Genomic DNA, 21,158 nt, shown 5'->3' on the forward strand with positions numbered 1-21,158 from the left:
ATCTGACAAAAGATGTGACCTTGGTTTGTACAAAGATTTTTTTAGATATGACACCAAAAGCATGATCCATTAAAGAAAAAATTGCTCAACTGGACTTCATCACATGAACACTTTCTGCTTTTTGAAAAACACTGCTAAGAGAATAAAATGACAAGCTACAGACTTGGAGAAAACATTTGCAAATCACATATCTGATAAAGGACTTTTATTAAGTATATTAAGGAACTTTCAAAACTCAATAGTAAGGGAAAAAACCAGTATAAAACGGGCAAAGAATCTACCTCTCCAGAGAAGATAAATAGATGGCAAATAAGCACATGAAAGATTCTCAATATCTTCAGTCACTAGAGAAAACCAAGTTGAAAACACAAAGAGATTCCACAGTGTACCTATTAGAATGGCCAAAATTAGAAAGACTGACCATACCACGTGGTGACAAGGATGGGCAGGAACTGGACTCTCATACACTGCCATTGAAAATGTGAAATGGCACAACTGCTTTAGAAAACAGGGCCATTTCTTTAAAAGTTAGACTTACACATACCAAATGATCCATCCATTCTATATCTAGGTGTTTACACAAGACAAGTGAAAGCATTTGTTCATACAGAGATTTATACACTAATCCATAGCAGCTTTATTTTTAATAACCAAGAACTGGGAAATACCCAAATATCCATCAATAGATGAATGGAGAGGTGCAAGGGAGAGATTGTTAAGGGACATAAAGAGACTTTTGGTGGTGAAGGATATGTTCATCGTCTTGATTGTGATGATGGTTTCACTGTTGCATATATATGCCAAAACATATCAAGTTGCACAGTGTTAAGTATATGCAGTTTATTGTATGTTAAAACTCTTTTAAAAAATAAATAATAATAAAGCAAAAAGAAAGTAAGACTCACTACTGGAATTCACACTAGTGTAAATATTACTGGAAAACTGTTGTGTAAGTTAATTAGATTTTTTTTTTAAACATCAATACATCAGTGGACACTTTTTAAAGCAAAGAACCCTTTCGTAAAAGTAATCTTCACTGTTGAATACATCTGTTTTTTTGACTCCTGATGCAATATATTGTGTTTCCTTAAAGAGGATGTACATCCAGTCTGCTGGGATAACAGCAGCACACTTCCACTTCTTTTCAAGAGCCTTTCATGACAACAGTAGCATCATGGTGGCCATGCTTTGTCTTGAAGTGGCGGAGGGCAATTGCTACATCCACTCCTTCGTACACATTCCGTTTAGTTCCCCTGTTAAATTACGTATTGTGATTAGATATTTACTCTGCTTGGCATCTTAGCCAAATTTCAGCCTAGGAACTTACACGTGCTTCATCCAGGCAGCACTGCCAATACTTCAGAATGAGTCATTTCCTCTTAACACAAAGCTCAGTTAATTCTTTGCACTGGGACTCTGTATGGGTGAAAGTTCCCTTTCAGTCCACTAACAAAATTAAAACTACCAAGTTTTAAAGTAGGTATGCATTTTGAATGTTTTGGGTGTTCCATTAAAAGACCTGGCTTTGTTTCCGCGTGGTAAGAGGACTCAGTAAGAGGAAAGGAGAGAAGTCAGCCACAGAACACAACCTTCCAGATGTTTTCTGAGCTCACAGTGCTAACTGCGCGTAAGATGCTGACGGGCAGTTCTGTGTCTTTCGCCCTGGCTCAGGGCGGTGACGCCCAGGCGCTCAGCATCCTTTCTCACCGTGTCTCTCTGACTCAGGGAGCCGTGATGACCCAGGCTTGCTTGCTTTCTTTCAGGGTGTGAACGGCATGTCTGTGGATGAGAAACCTGACTCCCCCATGTATGTGTATGAGTCCACAGTCCACTGCACCAACATCCTCCTGGGCCTCAATGACCAGCGCAAAAAGGATATTCTCTGTGACGTGACTCTGATCGTGGAGAGGAAGGAGTTCCGGGCCCACCGAGCTGTGCTGGCCGCATGCAGTGAATACTTCTGGCAGGCGCTGGTTGGACAGACGAGAAATGACTTGGTGGTCAGCTTGCCTGAGGAGGTACAGTAGTTTGGTTTGTTCGTGCAGTTGCTAACGGAGGTTTGTTGACTTGGAGACAGTTGGCTGAGGAGGACCTGGAAGGTAGGACCTGTGCCACATCCCTGCTTGGGGGCTGATGATCAAGTCACCCACGCGTTAGGTTTGCGGCAGAGCCAGTTTCTATTGGATGCATTTCACGTCTCAGAGGCATGAATCTGAACCTCACCTGTGCCTCACAGCCCCACCTAGTTTCTAGTTCACTTACTCTTCGGGTTTTGAGTAGTTTGCCCAGAGTTTAGTACAGTCCTACATGTGGGATCTCAATCACTGGGACTGTTGCTATGATTTTTCTCTTTCAAATGGTTGAAGCAACACTTGATTTCCCTTGAGAGTAAAAGAATGAAAGTATTCACAGCACCTTCCTTGCCCAGGGGGAAGAGTAAAAGCAGGCAGTCGTTTTCACAGTTAATATAGTAAGATTCTAAGAAGTGTAAACTTGCTTTTCTCACCATCGTTGAAAATACCCTACTCAGGTTTCTTAATTACTTCAGGGAGTCCAGTCACTTCTGTACTTTGGGGACACTAGTAGCTGGACTTGTTCTGTCCAGAGATGACATACAGTTGGATGGTTTGAGCTGCCAGAACTCAAAGGATGGGCTTCATGCCGACAAACCATTAAATTGGCCACCCCTTTGAACTGTCTATACAGTTACTCTTTTTCTATCATCCTGATTCCCCTTCATTTTTGTGGGACTAAGGGTAACACTGAGCAGCCTTAGGCTTTGTGTTCAAGGCCAGAATCATTCCCTGTGCCCCAGCACGGTCTACAACACCAGGGCTGCCACTGACAGTTGTGCAGGCTGTGCACTGCACAACTCTCAAGGGTACAACTCATGTTCGTAGTCTATGTGAAGAGAGACCCAGAGTTGTGCCGTGATCCACAGAGCAGCTCTTCACAGCACCCCTAGGAGAAACCAAAGACCTGGTCACTCTGAGGGAGGTGCTAATGGGCACAAGTAGCATTAAGTCTCAGGGGTCCCAGATCCAGTGTCTCCAGAGGCCTGGCAAATCATATAAATGAGTAAAGCAGGTTGTGTATGAGAAGTAGGATGTGGTGGGGCAAGCAGCTGCTCCACAGAAAGACATTCAAGTTCAACATAAAAAACAAATAGACATACACACTACTGTATATAAAATAAACAACAAGGAAGCTAGGGTAGCTTTATTGATACCAGTCAAAATAGACTTTTAAGACAACATTATTTGCACAGGGAACTAGATTCAATATCTTGTATTGAACCTATAATGGAAAAAAATCTGAAAAAGAATATATATATATCAATATATATTCATAAATATAACTGAATCACTTTGCTGTTCACCTGCAACATTGTAAATCAACTATTCTTCAATTTTAAAAAATCCATCTATACCCCCCAAAAAAAAAGACAAAAATAGACAGGGGGTCAGAGGGGTCACTAGGTCCAGTCCCCTGTTAAGAAATGTCTGCTGTTACCCCTGCAGAGCAGGAAAGTGGCAAAGTGAGGGCTACATAGGCAGTTTCACATGAATATTCTTTGTTATGTACCCAGGTGAAGGGCTCCATTACTACTCCTCACACCACTGGCAAGGAGATAACTAGAAAGATCCTAATACTAGAAACAAAAGGACAAACCAGTTGAAGATAATGTAATTGGGGCTGGAGGGGGGAGGGATGCTTATATACCAAGTGATGTGGGAAGGCCAAGAAATGGCAGCTGGTGGTGTGACTGGTGATCCTGAGCTGCATTAATGGGCAAATACTTAACCCGTCATTAGGTGAGAGGATAAATATAAAAGACTACGTTTAAACTGGTTGGCGTTCGTCAAATATAAGACTCTTTCTTCTTCTCTTGAGGGGCAGCAAGCGCGCCTTTGAATTTACTTTAACTCTAGAATTCTCTGAAAATATCTGACAAACTTCCAATTATCCAGAATGGTTTTAGGGAGGGGGTGGAGTTTACAGTTAATTTATTATCTGTATCTGTTTGAGAGTCACCTCATATATGTTTTTTACTAATTTACAAAAAAAAAGAGATTACGTTAAAATATATTTACAAATGAAAACCATAATTTATGTAATTTAGTCTCTCTTGCATGACTGCGGTCCCCATCTGGAGACTCCCTGGACCTTGTGCCGTAAACCCTGGCCTGCCCCCAGTTAGCTCTGTGATCCTGATCTAGTCACTTAACCTCTCTGAGCCACAGTTCTTACCTGTAAAAACCCCTAAAATGCTGAAGCCCTTAAATTATTTATCATAATACAATACCAAGGCAGTAAAACCTAACCTAAAAATTCCTTTTTAGATCAAATCCCTGATAATCACTTATTTCCTTGGCACTGGGCACTCTTTGAAGTTAAGAGTGTGTAGATGCCACACAAAAATCTGCTGTTTGACCTTTTGATTGTTAGTGTTCCAGTTAAGTGAGAATTTGCTAAGTGTTGATTTTCTTTCTAGTTGTGTAAAATGATTTCTGTTCCTACATCATCTGCATTTCCAAATAATTAAAACATTCTGGTTCTTCATGTACCTGAAACCTTCAGATATAACTAGACACTTTTTTTTTTTCCTGTGAAACGTGAATTCGTATTGTCAGTAACCCAGCTCCAGTCATCCTGCTGATGGGCATGCAGGCCAACCCCCATGTGGCATTTTCCTTTGCGGGTCTGTAATTGTTTCTGAGGCCTCCTTCCAGGAGCCTCTGCCTCTGCTCAGAGGCCCCTCCTGGGGCCCCAGGCGCTGGGCATTGTTTTCTCTCCTTGCTGTGTGCACACTGAAAGGTCCTTGCAGGCTCTCAGATGCTGTCCCACTTAGCTCAGTGAATGACTTCATAGAATTTGAATTAAGTGGTGAATAAACAAACATCCCAAACACTACCTTGGAAAGTAGCTGCTTGGAACTCACTGGCATTTGGTTCATATGATGTAAGAAAAAGCATTTGATTAGCTCCTTGGAAATCTTTAAACTTCATCATAATCCATCACGAATTCAAATCACCTTCTGGCCCGGTCCCAGCCTTGCTCACTCTTGGCTCGCCTCTGTGCTCTCTGCCTGGCCAACTGCTGAGCTTCACAGGGGCCGGCATGGCTGAGTCTGAAAGCTCCGTCTCTGGGTTATGTTTTTTTTTTAATATTTATTTATTAATTTGGCTGTGCTGGGTCTTAGTTGCACGTGTGGGATCTTCGTTGCGGCACACGGGCTCCTCCGTTGCAGCATGCGAACTCTTAGTTGCGGCATGCATGTGGGATCTAGTTCCCTGACTAGGGATCGAACCCGGGCCCCCTGCCTTGGGAGCACGGAGCTTTAGCCACTGGACCATCAGGAAAGTCCCTGAAAGCTCTGTCTTTGGACTAGGAAACTTCCGGATACAAACCGCTGCCCTTTTTGCTCCCCTGCTCTGTCAGTTTAGGCCAAAGCCGGCCCCAGCCTGCACCCACTGTCCACTCGTGCAGTTCTAGCCCCACGCCCTGACTCCCGGTGGGCAACGCTGTTACCCACAGAGTAGAGCCAACCAGAGTCCCGGTGTAGCCTCTCAGCTGAAAACGGGAGAGGCAAAAATAGAGGCCTCCTCCTGGAAGTCAAGGAGTCATGGAATTGTCTTGCTTTTTTTTTCTTTTCCTAAACTGGCATGACAGATTGTCCCTAGGATTTCTGTGACTTGAGTGTTAGTTCCTCATGGAAAAGCACATCTAGGAATGTGTGTCAGCAAATAGCAGGAGATAAGGCATTGTCCTTAGTACTTCTGTTCACTGATGAAACAGGTCATTTGGTTTGTAATAGCAAGTGTATTTCGTGTTAAGAGATGAAGAGAAAGTGGGTCGTGTACCAAGCGTGGCAAGGTCCTTCTTGCTCTGCTCCTTCGGATTCAAGCTGCCTCAATGAGCACCTCCTCGGCTATGGTCATAGAGACCGCTTAGGCTGGATGCCGGCCATGCTGGAAGTGGCATCACAAGCATGATGTTAAGGTTATGGTGTGTCAAGTACAGAGGGCAGGAAAGGGGTGCAGCTTTGCCCATCAACCCCATTCTGATGGGCTGGTCGACTCTCACCCAGAATGCTAGGGAAGAGTGGCTGAAAGGAGGTTATTGCCAAGGTCTATTATCAGAAAGTCAAAAGATAACAAGTGTTGGCCAGGATGTGGAGAAAAGGGAACCCTTGTGCACTGTGGTAGGAATGTAAATCAGTAGAGCCACTGCGGAAAACAATATGGAGGTTCCTCAAAAAATTAAAAATTGAGCTACCATACGATCCAGCAATTCCACTTCTGAGTCTATATCCAAAGGAAATAAAATCACTATCTCAAAGAGATAGCTGCACTCCCATGTTCATTGCAGCATTATTCACAACTGCCAAGACATGGAAACAACCTAAGTGTCCGTCAGCAGATGAATGGATAAAGAAGACGTGGTCTGTATATAAACACACACATACATACACACAAGTGAATATTATTCAGCCTTTAAAAAAAGAAGGAAATCCTGGTATTTGCAGCAACACGGATAAACCTGGAGGAAATTATGCTAAGTCAAATAAACCAGACAGAGAAAGACAAATATTGCACATTCTCACTTATTTGTGGCATCTAAGGAAAAAAAGTCAAACTCATAGTAACAGAATAGAATGGTGGTTACCAGAAGCTGGAGGGTAGGGCAAAAGGAGAGATATTGATCAAAGGGTACAAACTTTCCGTTATAAGATGAATAAGTTCTGGAGACCTAATGTACAGCATGGTGCGTGTAGTTAATAATAACGTTAATAATAACGTATTTTGGGGACTTTCCTGGTGGGAATCTGCCAGGGTTAAGAATCCGCCTGCCAATGCAGGGGACATGGGTTCAAGCCGTGGTCCGGGAAGATCCCACATGCTGTGGAGCAACTAAGCCCATGTGCCACAACTAGTGAGCCTACGCTCTAGAGCCTGAGAGCCACAACTACTGAGCCCATGCGCCATAACTACTGAGCCTGCGCTCTAGAGCCCGCAAGCCACAGCTACTGAGCCCACGCTCCACAACTACTGAAGCCCGCGCACCTAGAGCCCGTGCTCTGCAACAAGAGAAGCCACCGCAATGAGAAGCCCGCTCACTGCAACGAAGAGCAGCCCCCGCTTGGCGCAACTAGAGAAAGCCCCGCGCAGCAACGAAGACGCAACGCAGCCAAAAATAAATAAATTTATATTTAAAAAAATAATAGGGCTTCCCTGGTGGCGCAGTGGTTGGGAGTCTGCCTGCCAATGCATGGGACGCGGGTTCGAGCCCTGGTCTGGGAGGATCCCGCGTGCCGCGGAGCAGCTGGGCCCGTGCGCCACAATTGCTGAGCCTGCGCGTCTGAAGCCTGTGCTCTGCAACGGGAGAGGCCGCGATGGTGAGGGGCCCGCGCACCGCGATGAAGAGTGGCCCCCGCTTGCCGCAACTGGAGAAAGCCCTCGCACAGAAACGAAGACCCAACACAGCCATAAATAAATAAATAAATGATTAAAAAATAATAATAATAATAATAATAATAATGTAATATGTACTCGAAATTCGCTAAGAGAGTTCTCACCACACACACAAAGGATAACTATGGGATGTGATGGATATGCTATTTTGTTTATAATGGTAATAATTTCACAGGGTACACATATGTCAAAACATCGCATTGTATACCTTAAATACATACAATTTTTATTTGTCATAAATAAATAAACAAACAAGAGGGAGAGCTTATTGCCAAGGCTCCGGCACCTTTCTTTGGGCTTGTTTTCCGGGTCCCCTCACTCTGTAGAGAAGGGGAAGGGTTCACGCAGGGAATGGCCGTAGGGTAGAGGTATGTATGGCCCCTTAGGCGGAACTTATGCTTTCAGAGGTAAAAATGTATTTCAGACTTCTGCTCACTCACTATCTCTATCTTTTGCTTCCCCTCTATCTTTCTCTTTCTCTCTCTCTACCAACATTTTGTGACAAGTCTTGTTTTTGTAGTGCTAAACAAAAGGGAAAACTGACCCAGAGGGACTCTGGAAACACAGCATTTGTTGTGAAGTCTCCACCGCAGGGTATGGTAAAGAATGTTCCTGCCGTAGTACTGAGGAGCACAGAAGCCAGCAAGGAAATTATGGAATCTTCTTGTCTGAAAGTTTTTAGAGGCTATGAAAGCTGTTAATGTCTCTGGAATGGCTTAGACCCAGTTTTTTAAAGAAGCAATAAGACAGTCGTGACCGTCTTTGGACAGTCCTTTCAGGATGTCATACTACAGAAAGTACTCAACGCTACAGCACAGGATGCCCAGAGCTTTCTGAGCCTGAGTGTGACTCTAGGGGGAGGGAAGGTTTGGCGGGAAGCAGGGGGTGAGGTCTCTGGGAAGTGGCATGACCAGGATAAGAAGTGCAAAGCACTCCCCCACCCCAAAGCACAGAGCCAACCCTTTAGCGTCCCCCCATTTATCACCTAGACAAAACTCAGAAGAACAGGTCAATTTTAGGAACTGAGGAGCATCAGCCATGAGAGGCTGGGAAAACCATAATCGGGACCTTGGCACTAACTGCATATGGGGTCTTGAGCAAGCCGGTCGACCTCTTTGAGCTTCTGTTGCTTCGTTCGTTCACTTATTCATTCATTCCGCAAATATTTATCAAAGGCTGTACCAGGACGCGCTGTTCTAGGTGCTGGGTGAACCTAGTGAACAAAACAGACCTTACATTCCAGTGGGGGAGAAGGAGAGACAGAAAATAAATAAATATAACATGGACTTTGTTAGATGCCATTGAGGAAAATAAAACAGGGAAGGGGGTTAAGGAACGTCAGGGTTCAGGTATGGCAGTTTTAACTAGGGTGGTCAAGAAAGGCCTGTTTTGGGGATGACTTTTGTAGAAAGACCTGAAGGAGGTGAGAGAGACAGCCATGTTGACATGTGGGGGTAGAGTGATCTAAGTGGAAGGAATAGCAGGGAAAAGGCCCTGGGGATGGAGTGGACCTGGCCTGTTTTACACACGGTAGCAGCATGAGCAAAAGGTCGATAGGAGGCAGCACGTCAGAGAAGTATCAGGGCAAGGCTGTGCACCTTTTGGATACATTACCTTTCCTTGGAATGAGCTAGGAGGCCATTGGAGGTTTTCCCAGGAGAAGATAATTTTGACTGCTGTGTGAAAATAGATTGAAAGAGGGCAGGGGCAGAAGCAGGGAAAACAGTTAAGATGCTGAGCCAACAAACCAGGCATGATCTGATGGCCTGGACCAGGGTGATAGCAGTGCAGTGACGATCAGTGTCGGATTCTGGTAATATTTTTTTTTAAGTTTGCAAACTTCTGTTTGTTTGGCTGTGCGGCTTGCGGGATCTTAATTCCCCGACCAGGGATCAAACCCGGGCCCCCTGAAGTGGAAGCGTCGGGTCCTAACCACTGGACCACCAGGGAATTCCCTCTGGTAATATTTTGAAGGTAGAACTTATGGGATTATCTTATAGATTGGACGTAGGATGGAAGAGAAAGAGAAGAGTTAAGGATAACTCCAAGGTTTAGGGCCTAAGCTGTTGGAAGGGTGGAGTTGCTGTTAGCTGGGATTGGTGAAGAGTGAGGGAAATAGGTTTCAGGTGGTGGGAGTGGGGCAGGATTAGGAGTTCTATTTTGTACATGTTAAGTTTGAGAAGCGTGTTAGCATCTAAGTAGAGATGTCCACTACACAGTAGGATGTACATGGCTGAAATTCATGGGAGAAATCTAGCCTGGAGATAGAAGTTTTAATACCAGAGTACTGGGGATATTGAAAGTCCCAAGACCAGATACAAATACCAAGTGAATAAGTGTAGACAGAAAAAACAAAAAGAGAGAGAGGTCTTAGGATTGATCCTTGGGTCTTTTCAGAAGTAAGGGGTCAGGGAGAAAAAGATGAGGCAGCAGGGTAAACCAAGAAAGAGTAACTATTGAAGTAGAAGGAAAAGCAAAAAAGAGTTTAGTGTGTTGGAAGCCAGGTAAAGATGGAGAGAGTAATCAACAATGTCAAACGATGCTGATAGGCAGCTAAGGTGAAGGCTGAAAATTGACCATCCAGCAATTTGGAAACCATTCGTGATTTCATTGAGCACTTTGGGAAAGAAATAGGAGCAAAAACCAATTGGGCTGGGCTTCCCTGGTGGTGCAGTGGTTGAGAATCTGCCTGCTAATGCAGGGGACACGGGTTAGAGCCCTGGTCTGGGAAGATCCCACATGCCACAGAGCAACTGGGCCCGTGAGCCACAATTACCGAGCCTGCGCGTCTGGAGCCTGTTCTCCGCAACAAGAGAGGCCGCGATAGTGAGAGGCCCGCGCACCGCGATGAAGAGTGGCCCCCGCTTGCCGCAACTGGAGAAAGCCCTCGCACAGAAACGAAGACCCAACACAGCCATAAATAAATAAATAAATAAATAACTGATTGAAGGACTTTATTAAAAAAAAAAAAAAAACCAATTGGGCTGTGTTCTAGAGAGAAGGGAAAGGGAAGGATTTGAAGAAGCTCATGTAGGCTACATTTTTGAGGCCTTTTGAGTTAAAGGGAGCAAAGAGGTGAGCCAGTAACTGGAAGGAAATAGAGTCAAAAGAGGTTTCCTTTGGGCTTCTTTTCTAAGTAGGAAGAAATTCCAGCACACTTGCCCTCGATGTTAAAGATGATCAATATTCACTCATATCCAATTTTCCTCTCTTCCCTGCACACACAGGAAGACCACATTTACAATCAGGTTTGCTGGGTAACTAGATCTAACCAATAAAACGTGAGTGGGAGTCATGTGTCACTTCTAGCCCGAGGCAGTTAAAAGTAAGTGTGAGTTCTTGGTGTTCTTTCACATCCATTGAACTGGTGTCAGAGAACTCCTAGGTGCTGGAACCAAAACCCAGATTCTTTTTTTTTTTTTAGAGATTTATGTTTTATTTTATTTTACATCTTACTTTCCAAAAATAAATTTTAAAACAACCACTCAATTTTAAAAAAACTTAAACACTAATCCAGCTGAAACACAATTAATTCCATTTTTGCCTGTTTCCTTCCAATATTCTCTTTATGTATACACATTTTAAATGGCTGTAGTCATAGAATTGCAAGATTATATATTGCTTTTTATTAGTTAACATCAGAATATCATATAATCTTCCCGTGTCAACTCATATTCCATTCCATGCATAATCTTTGCAATTGCAGTTTTAATAATCAGACTATTCAGCTGCATAATCATACCATAATTTACCTTATTCTCTTTGTCGAACATTTATTTTTTTAAACATAGCTAGTGAACATATTTTAGCATTTAGGGTTATTTAGTGTTTTTAACTTCTGTTTTATCATTTATTTAAGAAATAATGGGGGAAATAGTTTAAGATCATTGAGTTCAAGTGTGAATATCATTATTGCTCTTATATACTTCTGCATTAATATCAAAAGGGTTTGTAGAAACTTACAGTGCCTACATGAGTAAAAAAGGAGTCAGTTTATCATACAACCCAGATTCTTGAGTCACTTTTGGAACAGAGCCATCTGACTCGCATCAGACTATGACATGAATGAGGACTTAACCTTCATGTTAGGCCATTAAGACTTGGTGTTTATTTGTTTGCACAGCAAAGCCCATCCTGACTCATACTTGGGCGGATGGGAAAGTTCCAAAAGAGACAGAAAACTTGCTGATATGGCAGACAGAAGGCCAGTCGCTAAAAGAGTGCTCTTGAGGACTTGAGAGAGGACAGGATCTCCTGAGCAAGTGGGCCAACTCAGCTCAACAATGCTCATCCTTCTGGACATTGATGGAGTTGAACTGGATGATCTCTGGAGACCTAGCCTGTGCTACAGGTTGATGGTCTTGGAATTTTTCTAGGTTCCTGCTGGAGGGAGAGAAAAAAAATCCTGCAGGTCAGAACGAGAGGAGAGACGTTTGGATTGAGAGGTAGGGAAAGACCAGGGAGATGGGAGGCAGATTGGTCTGGAAAGGAGAGAATCATCTGACTTCAGAAGAGGCGTGAGCTCACTTGTCTTATCTTTGTTTGTAAATCCTCCCTGACTTTTCCCATATGGTCTTAGAGTTCATCGGAGATGACAGTTCAAGAGCTGTAGAACCACTGGGCTATTTGATAACCTAGAACATAGATTTTAGAAAATGCAGATCATTGCTCTGTAACGATTTCAGAAGGATCTTGAAAAAAATTATTATTATTTAATGACCTCAATTTCCACATGAGTATGCAGGGAATAACAATACAGGGCACCAGTTTGCCTTTCAGGGCTGCTCTTCAGATTAATGAAATGTGATAAGTTAAACTTCTTGGAAGGATGGTGCTATATAAACAGTAGGTGTTATTATTCCCATAAAAGGAAAGCACAGCCTTCTCTGGTGAAATGGCTCTTACCTCAGACTCTTCATTAAAAGCTGTGGTGCAAGTTTCCAAGTTGCATTGGTGAGACGTGGTAGCAGATGAAAAAAAAAAAAAAAAGCAAAAAAATAAGAAGTCAAAGTATCCCAGGTAACTACTTGCCAGCAAGTAAGAAGTTTTCAAGTCCTAGAATCGTGCTGATAAGTCTGAACTGCCTAAAGGCAGAACTTATTTATAGTAACACAAAGGTGACTTCCAGCCCTGAAATCTGGGCCTCCGCCTCTGATGGGGGTGCAATAAAGCAAAGCTGTGAAAAGGGGAGCTAATACTATTGTGATTCCATTTCTGAAGGCTGCTCAGTGGTGCTGCTACAGAGGGAGGGAAATCTGGTGTGAAAATAGCCACAGCAATAGCTGATTTTAAAACTGAAATATATAAGCTATTTCCAAACCTCTTAGATTTCTAAATCCTGAGGCCAGTAAGTCCTATTTAAAGAGCTTTATGCAGAGGTGCATTCCTCTTTTGGAATAGTAGAAGGAGTTGAGTGGACAAAAACTAAGACCTTTCGAAGAATTATTTTTAAGTGACCTGATTTCAAAGGCAGTTTTAAGGCTTTCTTTCACTTTACCTGTTTCACCCTGTATAATGTAGGATGACCACAGTAATCAACATTTTTAAATGGATTCATAACAAAGCCTTTGACAGTAAAGTTGTTTGCATTAAATTTTATAAAAGTAGGTACCAGTGTATCTATTCATTTCAAGACTCTTCTCTATATATGAATTAAATGTCCCTTACGTTTCTTGCTTTGCACTGTTATGGAATCGCTTAGCTATTTCAATTGAAATCAGTAACAGATTTAGAGACAGAGTTCAGAGCTGTAAAGTTCCTCACTTGATCAAGAATCATACATATTATTTTTGTCATATTTAATCATAGAACCCAGGCCTTTAACAGGGTACTTAATTAAACTTCTAATTCATGATAAGAAGTTAAATAGCACTTGGGAGGGTTTTTAAAAAATTATTTCCATGTCCCATCCAGATTACCAAAAAAATTAAAAATAAAAAAAAATAAAGGTATGATGGACATAATGGCTGTCAGCCCAAGGGTATTGTAGGTCATGCCAACATGAGCTGGCAGCAAGCCATTGTCCAATTAGCATGACTTTATCGATGCAGAGTAATCACTCTTGAGTTCATGGTTGAGTCACTCGTGATGGAGTGGTACTTCCCTTGAGCCAGTGCTTCTTAGAATAGGTTTCTTGTTCACTGTTATTACCTGCCCTACTTTGCCAATAAAAGAGCAAGACCATTTAGGCTGAAAGCCGAACAGAAGAGAAACATTGATTATAGATCTCATTTCTCTTTGCTTCCTGAAAACTGAGATTGCAATTACACAGTGAAAGCACGGGGTGTTTTTTTTAAATGAGTTACAGGAAAATACAGTTTCCGCACCAAAATACTCAAGAGTTGGAATCCAAGAGTCAGTTTTGATTCTGTCTTTTCTTTGGCAGCTCGAAGACTGAGCACAAATGGGAGGATATCAGTAGAGTTACCTAATCATCTTAATGGATTCGCATTCCATTCAAAAACTTGGAATGTCCCCAGACTGCTTCAGGTTTCAGCTCTATTGTTGGGGTGTCCATGACATTTCTGGTGGGTGTGCAGTTCTACACAAGCAGACAGCTTTTGAAAGGGACCCTTCTTCTGGTGAGAACACCTGGAATCTTGGTTGAACAAGCTGTAAACCTGGAAATTGATTCAGGAATTCCTTAATAAAAGGGATCGTATCCAGGCGTTGGGGTGGTGTTTGGTTGTCTGTAGGAAAGGCTGTTCTTAGAAGCACAAAGAAAGTAAAATAGCTGTTGGCACTCATCAGTTAATACCTTCCTGTTTATTTTCTTGTTTGTTTGGTTTCTTAACCAGATCACAGGCTGGACAAAGGGTTGGGTTGGTTTTGCTTTCAGGAGTGGGGCAATTAAACAGCCGCACTTGGTTTCCTGATATTTCAGAAGTGTTCTTTTTCCCATTAACTTGGTGCATATAGTAAGATGTTTGTTTCACTTTGCCCTAGACCCCTCAAATATGTTGACAGTCTCTCTCACTGACAGTGGCACCTCTTCCAAGCTCGCTGGTGATGCAGTGAGCTGTACTGTCTGAGCTGGACTTCTGTGTGTGCAGCCTGGCAAAGGCTGTGTGTGAAAAAGTGAGTGCATTCAGCACCCTGGGTGGGATGGAGCCAGGCCTCCAATGTGAGCACATTTTTGGACTGATTGGCAGCAGAGAGAAATACTGGCAGCTGTTCCCAAGCAAGCCAAAAAGTTGGCCCGGGGATGGAAAAAAAAAATGCTGGGATTTAGCCAACGAAAGATTCCTGCGTTTAGAAGAAAATCAAAGGAAGGATACAGAAGGTCACAATGACAGACCTCCAGCTGGTTGAAGTCACAACTATTTCATTTTGTCTTCTGCTGTATAAAGGATAGTATTACTTGTCATTGCCGCTCAATTTTTCCCAATTCTTTATTTCTAAGTCTTCATTTTTGTTCTCTTGATTTCTTTATTTTTTTTTAATTCTCTACATACAAAATCAAATGACAGATTATTCTTCCTAAAAGTAGTGTGCGGGTGATGTTATTTGCAGAGGCGGTATCTGCAACCAGAATTGAATAGAACGGGGCAGGGCTCAGAGGGCAGTAGCCACACGCGTGTGTTCCAAGCCATGTTGAGTGATACGGGTTGGAGTGGAGTTATGTGTGAAGATCACCTCAAAGATCTGTCCAGAGAGACCCTCTGACGCCCCACAACTTATCTATTATTCTTGTTTTATTAGTTACTAAAAGAGAAGGGTGGGAAAAACAGGAAAAGTTCCTAAAAGGCCAGGAAAATATCTGCTGAAAGATAAGATGCTCAAGGGTGTTGCCATGTAAAGATGAGCACTCTTGTACCACCGGAGACATTTTCCTATTTGATGTCATTCTTCCTTCCAGTGAACACCTTAGACTATGTGCGAATATTCTTTCTGCCAAGTAGAGCTGTTGTAGCCCAAGAATTAAATTGTACCCTACAAATAGGAAGGTGGAAAGATTAAAAATGTGGACCACCAAAATTTGGGGGTAAGAAATATGCAGGATTCTAAGAGAAGATGTTTGAAGCACACCTTTTGTAACTCTGGGGATTTTGGGGGGGTGACAAATCCATCAGATCTGCAAGATATTCACGGAAATACGATGACCTTTCAAAGTTCTGTTTAACAGAGTCTCTCCATGCCTCCTGTTTGAGGCTGTTACAGTAGATGTCAACCAGATATTCTCACTTGCCAACAGAAGAAATAGTATCCTGGCTACGTGGGGGGGGGGGGATTTCAGCTCTATTAAAGGAGAATTTGATAACAGTGCAAGATGCTAGACACTGCGGTAGGGTAGAAACAAACACAGAATTACCTTCAGAGGAGGGGTGTGTGTGTGTGTTTAAAGGACAAAGGGGTCAAGAGACTTCCTTGGCGGTCCAGTGGTTAAGACTTCGCCTTCCAATGCAGGGGGTGCGGGATCGATCCCTGGTCGGGGAGCTAAGATCCCACATGCCTCGCAGCCAAAATAAACAAGCAGAAGCAATATTGTAAAACAGAAACAATATTGTAACAAATTCAGTAAAGACTTTAAAAATGGTCCGCATCAAAAAAATCTTAAAAAAAAAAAAGGACAAAGGGGTCAAAGGACAAGATGGCTTAAGTACAGCACTTCATAGAAGCAGAGGAATGGAACACATGACCCTTTTCTAGATCATTTCTTTTGGGGGGTTAACTTAGAAATTTAAGACAGAACCATCTCCTCCAAGGAGCTTACAATATAGTTGAAGAATCAAGACAAACCATAGAAATCAAAGGTGTAAACAATTCAAGAGCATTTGCTGTAGATACCATGTTATGTGTTAGCCGTTGTTTGTGCCACAGAGGTTCTGATCTGGGGGAGGACAGGATTTTCCTTCCATCTCCTAAAACCACCTGAAACTAACACTCACCGGATTGATCAGACTTTCTTAGGGAACAAGTGGGGAGAGAGCCTCCAGGAAAAGACACTGGCACGACAAAGGCCCCAAAAGAAGCAGTCACAGGGCCTTGAGGAGCCAGCTCTGATTAGCACAAAGAGTAGATTTGGGGAAATAATTCAAAATATGGTCAGATTACATGGAGCCTTCCTAGGAAAAAATAAGGTTTAGACCAAAGAATTTAATCTTGATGGAGTAAGCAATAGGAATTCACGGAAACGTTGTGAGCCAAAAAGTGACAGGATGAAAAAGCATTTAAGGACTAACTGTCTAGCAATGGAATGTTGGACGGATGGGACAACAAACTACTCCAGACAGAGGGCACAGCCATGAAGCTCACCCTGCTCCCAGCATGAGCTGATGGAGGTTATGTGCCTGGTGAAGAGCTGGGAGATGCCAAAGACTGAGTGTGGGACTCACCAGTGGGAAAAGAGGCCATCCAGCCTTGATATGTATCTATAGTGCTTTATAAGTTCCCAAGGCACCGCGAGTGCAATGCTGAAGATACAGATGCGAGGAACACGGGCCCATAGGTGGTGACTGAGACCACCAGGAATTGCCGATCCCTTTCAGAAAAGAGAAGAGAAGAAAGGTCGGGGGCTGAGATTGAGCTCCTATACTTAAACTCCCATTGCTGGTTCCTCTAAGAATGAAGTCTACTCTGGATGGCTGGTTTTAAGGTGACTTTCATTTATTTGGGAAATATTTAAGCCCCAACAATTTATCAGACTGAGGATACATATAGAGGTGCTCCCTAAATTACCTTTTAAGGAGTATGCCTTCCAGGTGATATTGTGAGCATTATGCCTTACTTGGCACAGATGGATACAAGGACCTTCAAGGAGATACTAAATTTCTGGAGGACAAAGCCTCTAAAAATACCTCAAGGGTATTTGTAATCCAGTGCCACATACTTTAAAGTGCCAGGAACAGATTCAGGCAAAGGTGATCACTTACGGTTAAAACCATTATGATGAATGTTTGCTGGACTAATTTACTATAGTAGCTAAGCAACACACACAGACACAAAGTAACAACACACACACTCTCTACCCACAAACCCAGGCAGGGGTCAGCCTGAGCATCACTCCTGGTGAGTCACCTAGGTGTTAGATATCTTCTGATGATATTCATGAAATAGACAGTCTCCCCAGTGATGTGTTCCGTGTGTAACTTGACCTCATAAAGCCTTTAGATATAACTTCCAGTTAGAGGAAAACCAATGATTACAAAAACAAGCCTAACAACACCATGAGGGAGCAATGGGGCAAATCCAGAAGGTGGGTTCTGCAGGACAAGTGGCCTGATTTCTCCAATAAGTGTCATAAAAATGGGACTATGCTAAATTAAACAAGAGTTAAGGGGTTTAAAAACTAGATGCACTACGTGATCCTGGAGTGGTTACTCGTTTGGATAAACCAGTTATAAAGGACTTTGGGGGGGAAATTGGAAAAATCCAAATGTGGTCTGGGTATTAGGAGAAATTTTCCTGAAATGGAAAGGTGGTAATAATTGGAAAAGGCAGACTGAGAAACAGTAGGTCCTGTATGATCTCGGTTTGGTTAAAAAATACAAATTGGAGTGTGTGTGTGTGTGTGTGTGTGTGTGTATGTAAGGGAGCCAATGGACCTGTGCTAAAGTGTTAAGAGTGGTGACCTGTGAATGGTGGGAATTGATGGGTTTTGTTTTGCTTGTTTGCATTTTCCAATTTCCTACCGTGTACATTATTACATTTCTGTAATAATAAAAAGGTTATTTGAACAGTTCAGTGGATAGAAGGGAAGGAGGGAGTGAAGATTGGGTGGAGTGTGGAGCATAATACTGGAAAAAGTACAACTCCGCAGTATGGCATTATATGTGATTTCAACACTTCTGTGGCGCCATTGATTTTCTTCCTAGAAGCACCAATGCTGCACCAGTGCTCCCTGGTCCCTTCCTTCCAGCTCCGGGCCCTCCATTCTCCTAACTAAGAGACTAGAGTCCTTAACTAGGACCAGACAAACTTGCACTCACAGTCTCATTGGTTAAATGAAAATCAACCCAAAAAGCAATAAAGAGAATAGATTTCTTCTAGTTCCTTCTTATTAAAAGTGTGAGAACTTTTTTCATATTTAAATTTACCTTGATCATTGAAACCTACAGATGCTCTTCCTTCCTATATGTTCTCTAGAGTTGCATCTCTGGAAATTACTAATGTTATTTTCAGTGAAAATAGCTCAGATGTTTTCCAAGACTCTGACCCTCTGCGTCCCCAGATAGAGAAGGAAATTCTCACCATCTAGTCAAATCTTGTACAACTATGAAGGAAGTAGCAGATGTGGGGAGTGTCACTCCTTTCGTGTTACCCTGGTCTACAAGTACTGAAATTGAAGACAAGGAGAGTCCTTTCATGAATATTTTCAAACCTATGTAAATATCTACAAATGCGTGCTTTGGAAGTTACTCAGTCAGCTTACTTCAGGCTTAGGTTATATACTGAGTATCTCCAGATAGTTGCTTTTTCAAGGATGTGTCAGAATGTTCAATAGGAAGGACATGTTTTTATATTAATCAGTTGGATGATGACATTTTCAAAAACCAAGAGTAAAAGACGCTGCTTCCATCCTCAACTGGGCTTTGTTAAAAAAGGACAACCATAACGTCGTCCCTGGATCCTGGAAAGCCTGGACCACTGGGGGACCTGCAGTAATGAGGTGGTTTCCCTCCATCATGCCCAAAGTCTGGAAGAAGACAACTGACACGTGTGTGATTAAGACTTCAGAAGAGTGAGTCAAAATAGAAAGTGATGCTCCAGTGGACCTGCACCTGTAAGTCTCACACTGGTGTTTAAAACAACTTAATGCAGACTGCTTCCTACTCTGTGGTCAACAGAATGCTGCTTCTTCCTTCCGCATCAGGAGCCTCCAGAAATATCTTTTTTTTTAAGTTTCTTTATAAGTGATTTTCTCTTAAATCAATCTTTAGCTTGTTTTCATGGGAAACCTGTAGTATTTAACTCTTCTAATACCCATGTATTAGTCTGCTCAGGCTGCCATAACAAAATACCACAAAATGGGTGGAATAAGCAACAGAAATTTATTTTCTCACACTTCTAGAGGCTAAAAGTCCAAGACCAAGGTGTCTGCAGGTTTGGTTTCTCCTAAGGCCCCTCTCCCTGGTTTGCAGATGGCCTCCTTCTCGTTGTGTCTTCACATGGCCTTTCCTCTGTGCACAGAGAAAGAGAGAGAACACGGGTGTCTCTTCCTCTTCTTATAAGGACACCAGTTCTGTCAGCTCAAGGCCTCACCCTTATGACCACATTTAACCTTAATTACCTCCTTAAAGGCCCTGTCTCCAAATATGGGGAGATGGGGATGAGGATTTCAACATACGAATTTGGGGAGACACAATTCAGTCCATAATGACCCACTAAAAAATAATGGGTTTATACAAATAACTAAACAACATAGGTGCAAGATTATCCACATATGTACAGCTACACAACCGCTTACTATGTAACCATATGGAAGAAAAAAGATCTCCATGAACTGATATGGAGTAATTTCCAAGATATACTTTAGAAGGCAAAAACAAGATGCAGAAGAGTACATACACTAGGTATGGTATGCTTCCTTTTGTTTAAGAAACAAGAGAAAATATGAGTATGTATTTGTAATTCATGTGTATAATTTATAAGTATACACGCACATTTGCATATTTTATTAAAAGAAACACAGAAAAGACAAAAAATTATGAAAAGGTGACCTATGGGAAGTGGGTGAAAACAGAATGAAAGGATTTGAGATGGGAATGACTTTCTATCATTTTAATTGGTATTGACTTTTGAACCATTTAAATGTTTTACATAGTCAAGAAATTAAAATTTAATCAAAAAAGATGAGAAGCAGCAAGCCCTAAAATTTAAAACAAATAGAAAAAAATGAACTCACTGTATATTAAATTGGTTAATTAACCACACAGAATAAAAGAATAAATTAGATTAACTTTTGAACATGGTTCTATGGCTAGACATCCTCTGTGGGATATTCTTCAATACAGCTGGCCTGAACTTTTCAAAAGTGTCACTGCCATGAAAGACAAAATGATGGGGTACTCTCCTAGGTCAAAGGAAATTAAGTGGGACCAAATGCAGTAAGTGATACTGATTGGCTCTCAGATTAAAAAAAAAAAATCTATGAAGGACATCCTTGGAGCAATTTAGAGACTCAATATAGACTGTATATTAGTTTACAACATTGTGCCAACATGAGTTTTCTTGGATAGGAAATTGTTATTTTGGTTATACAGAATGTTCTTGTTCTCAAGATATATATGCTGAAGTATTTAGGAATGAAATGTCATGATTTACTTTCAAGTGGTTTTGGGAAGAAATGTATATGTGGAGGGGGTGGGGGTGTGTTTATCTATAGATAGATAAAGATATAGAGAAGACAGCACACTTTTTTTTGCTTAAAACACTAGGAGGTATTTATTGGGACAGCTTCAGGCACAGTTTGATCAAGGGAAGCATACAAATTTAGCAAAATTTAACGGTTGGTGAATTGAGATTAAAGGTATATGGATGTACATTTCTTTCATCTTTTCTGTAGGTTGGAATTTTCAAGATAAAAAATTGGGAAAAAAATAATAGATAATGGATTGATTTTTGTCATGAAGGTGCTCCATTCACAAGAAGCATTTACTAAGTACCTACTCTGTGCCAAGCCCTGTTCTAAGTGCTGGGGATGTAGCCGTGAACAAAGACAAAGAAAGTTGGAGCTCTCATGGG

The 21,158-nt window shown here is 42.0% G+C and overlaps 1 protein-coding gene across 2 annotated transcripts in view; it reads left to right on the plus strand.

Annotated features, from left to right (window-relative positions):
* The window catches only part of BACH2 (BTB domain and CNC homolog 2), a 355,721-nt gene that overhangs the window by 272,694 nt on the left and 61,869 nt on the right, over window positions 1–21,158 (plus strand). For both annotated transcript variants that reach the window (XM_036871014.1, XM_036871015.1), the window contains exon 4: window positions 1,764–2,018. In XM_036871014.1, the coding sequence (XP_036726909.1) occupies window positions 1,776–2,018 (243 nt within the window). In that variant the 5' untranslated portion in view covers window positions 1,764–1,775. The remainder of the gene's footprint in view (window positions 1–1,763; window positions 2,019–21,158) is intronic.

This window comes from Balaenoptera musculus, chromosome 12 (assembly GCF_009873245.2).
Source record: "Balaenoptera musculus isolate JJ_BM4_2016_0621 chromosome 12, mBalMus1.pri.v3, whole genome shotgun sequence".
Classification (NCBI taxonomy): Eukaryota; Metazoa; Chordata; class Mammalia; order Artiodactyla; family Balaenopteridae; genus Balaenoptera; species Balaenoptera musculus.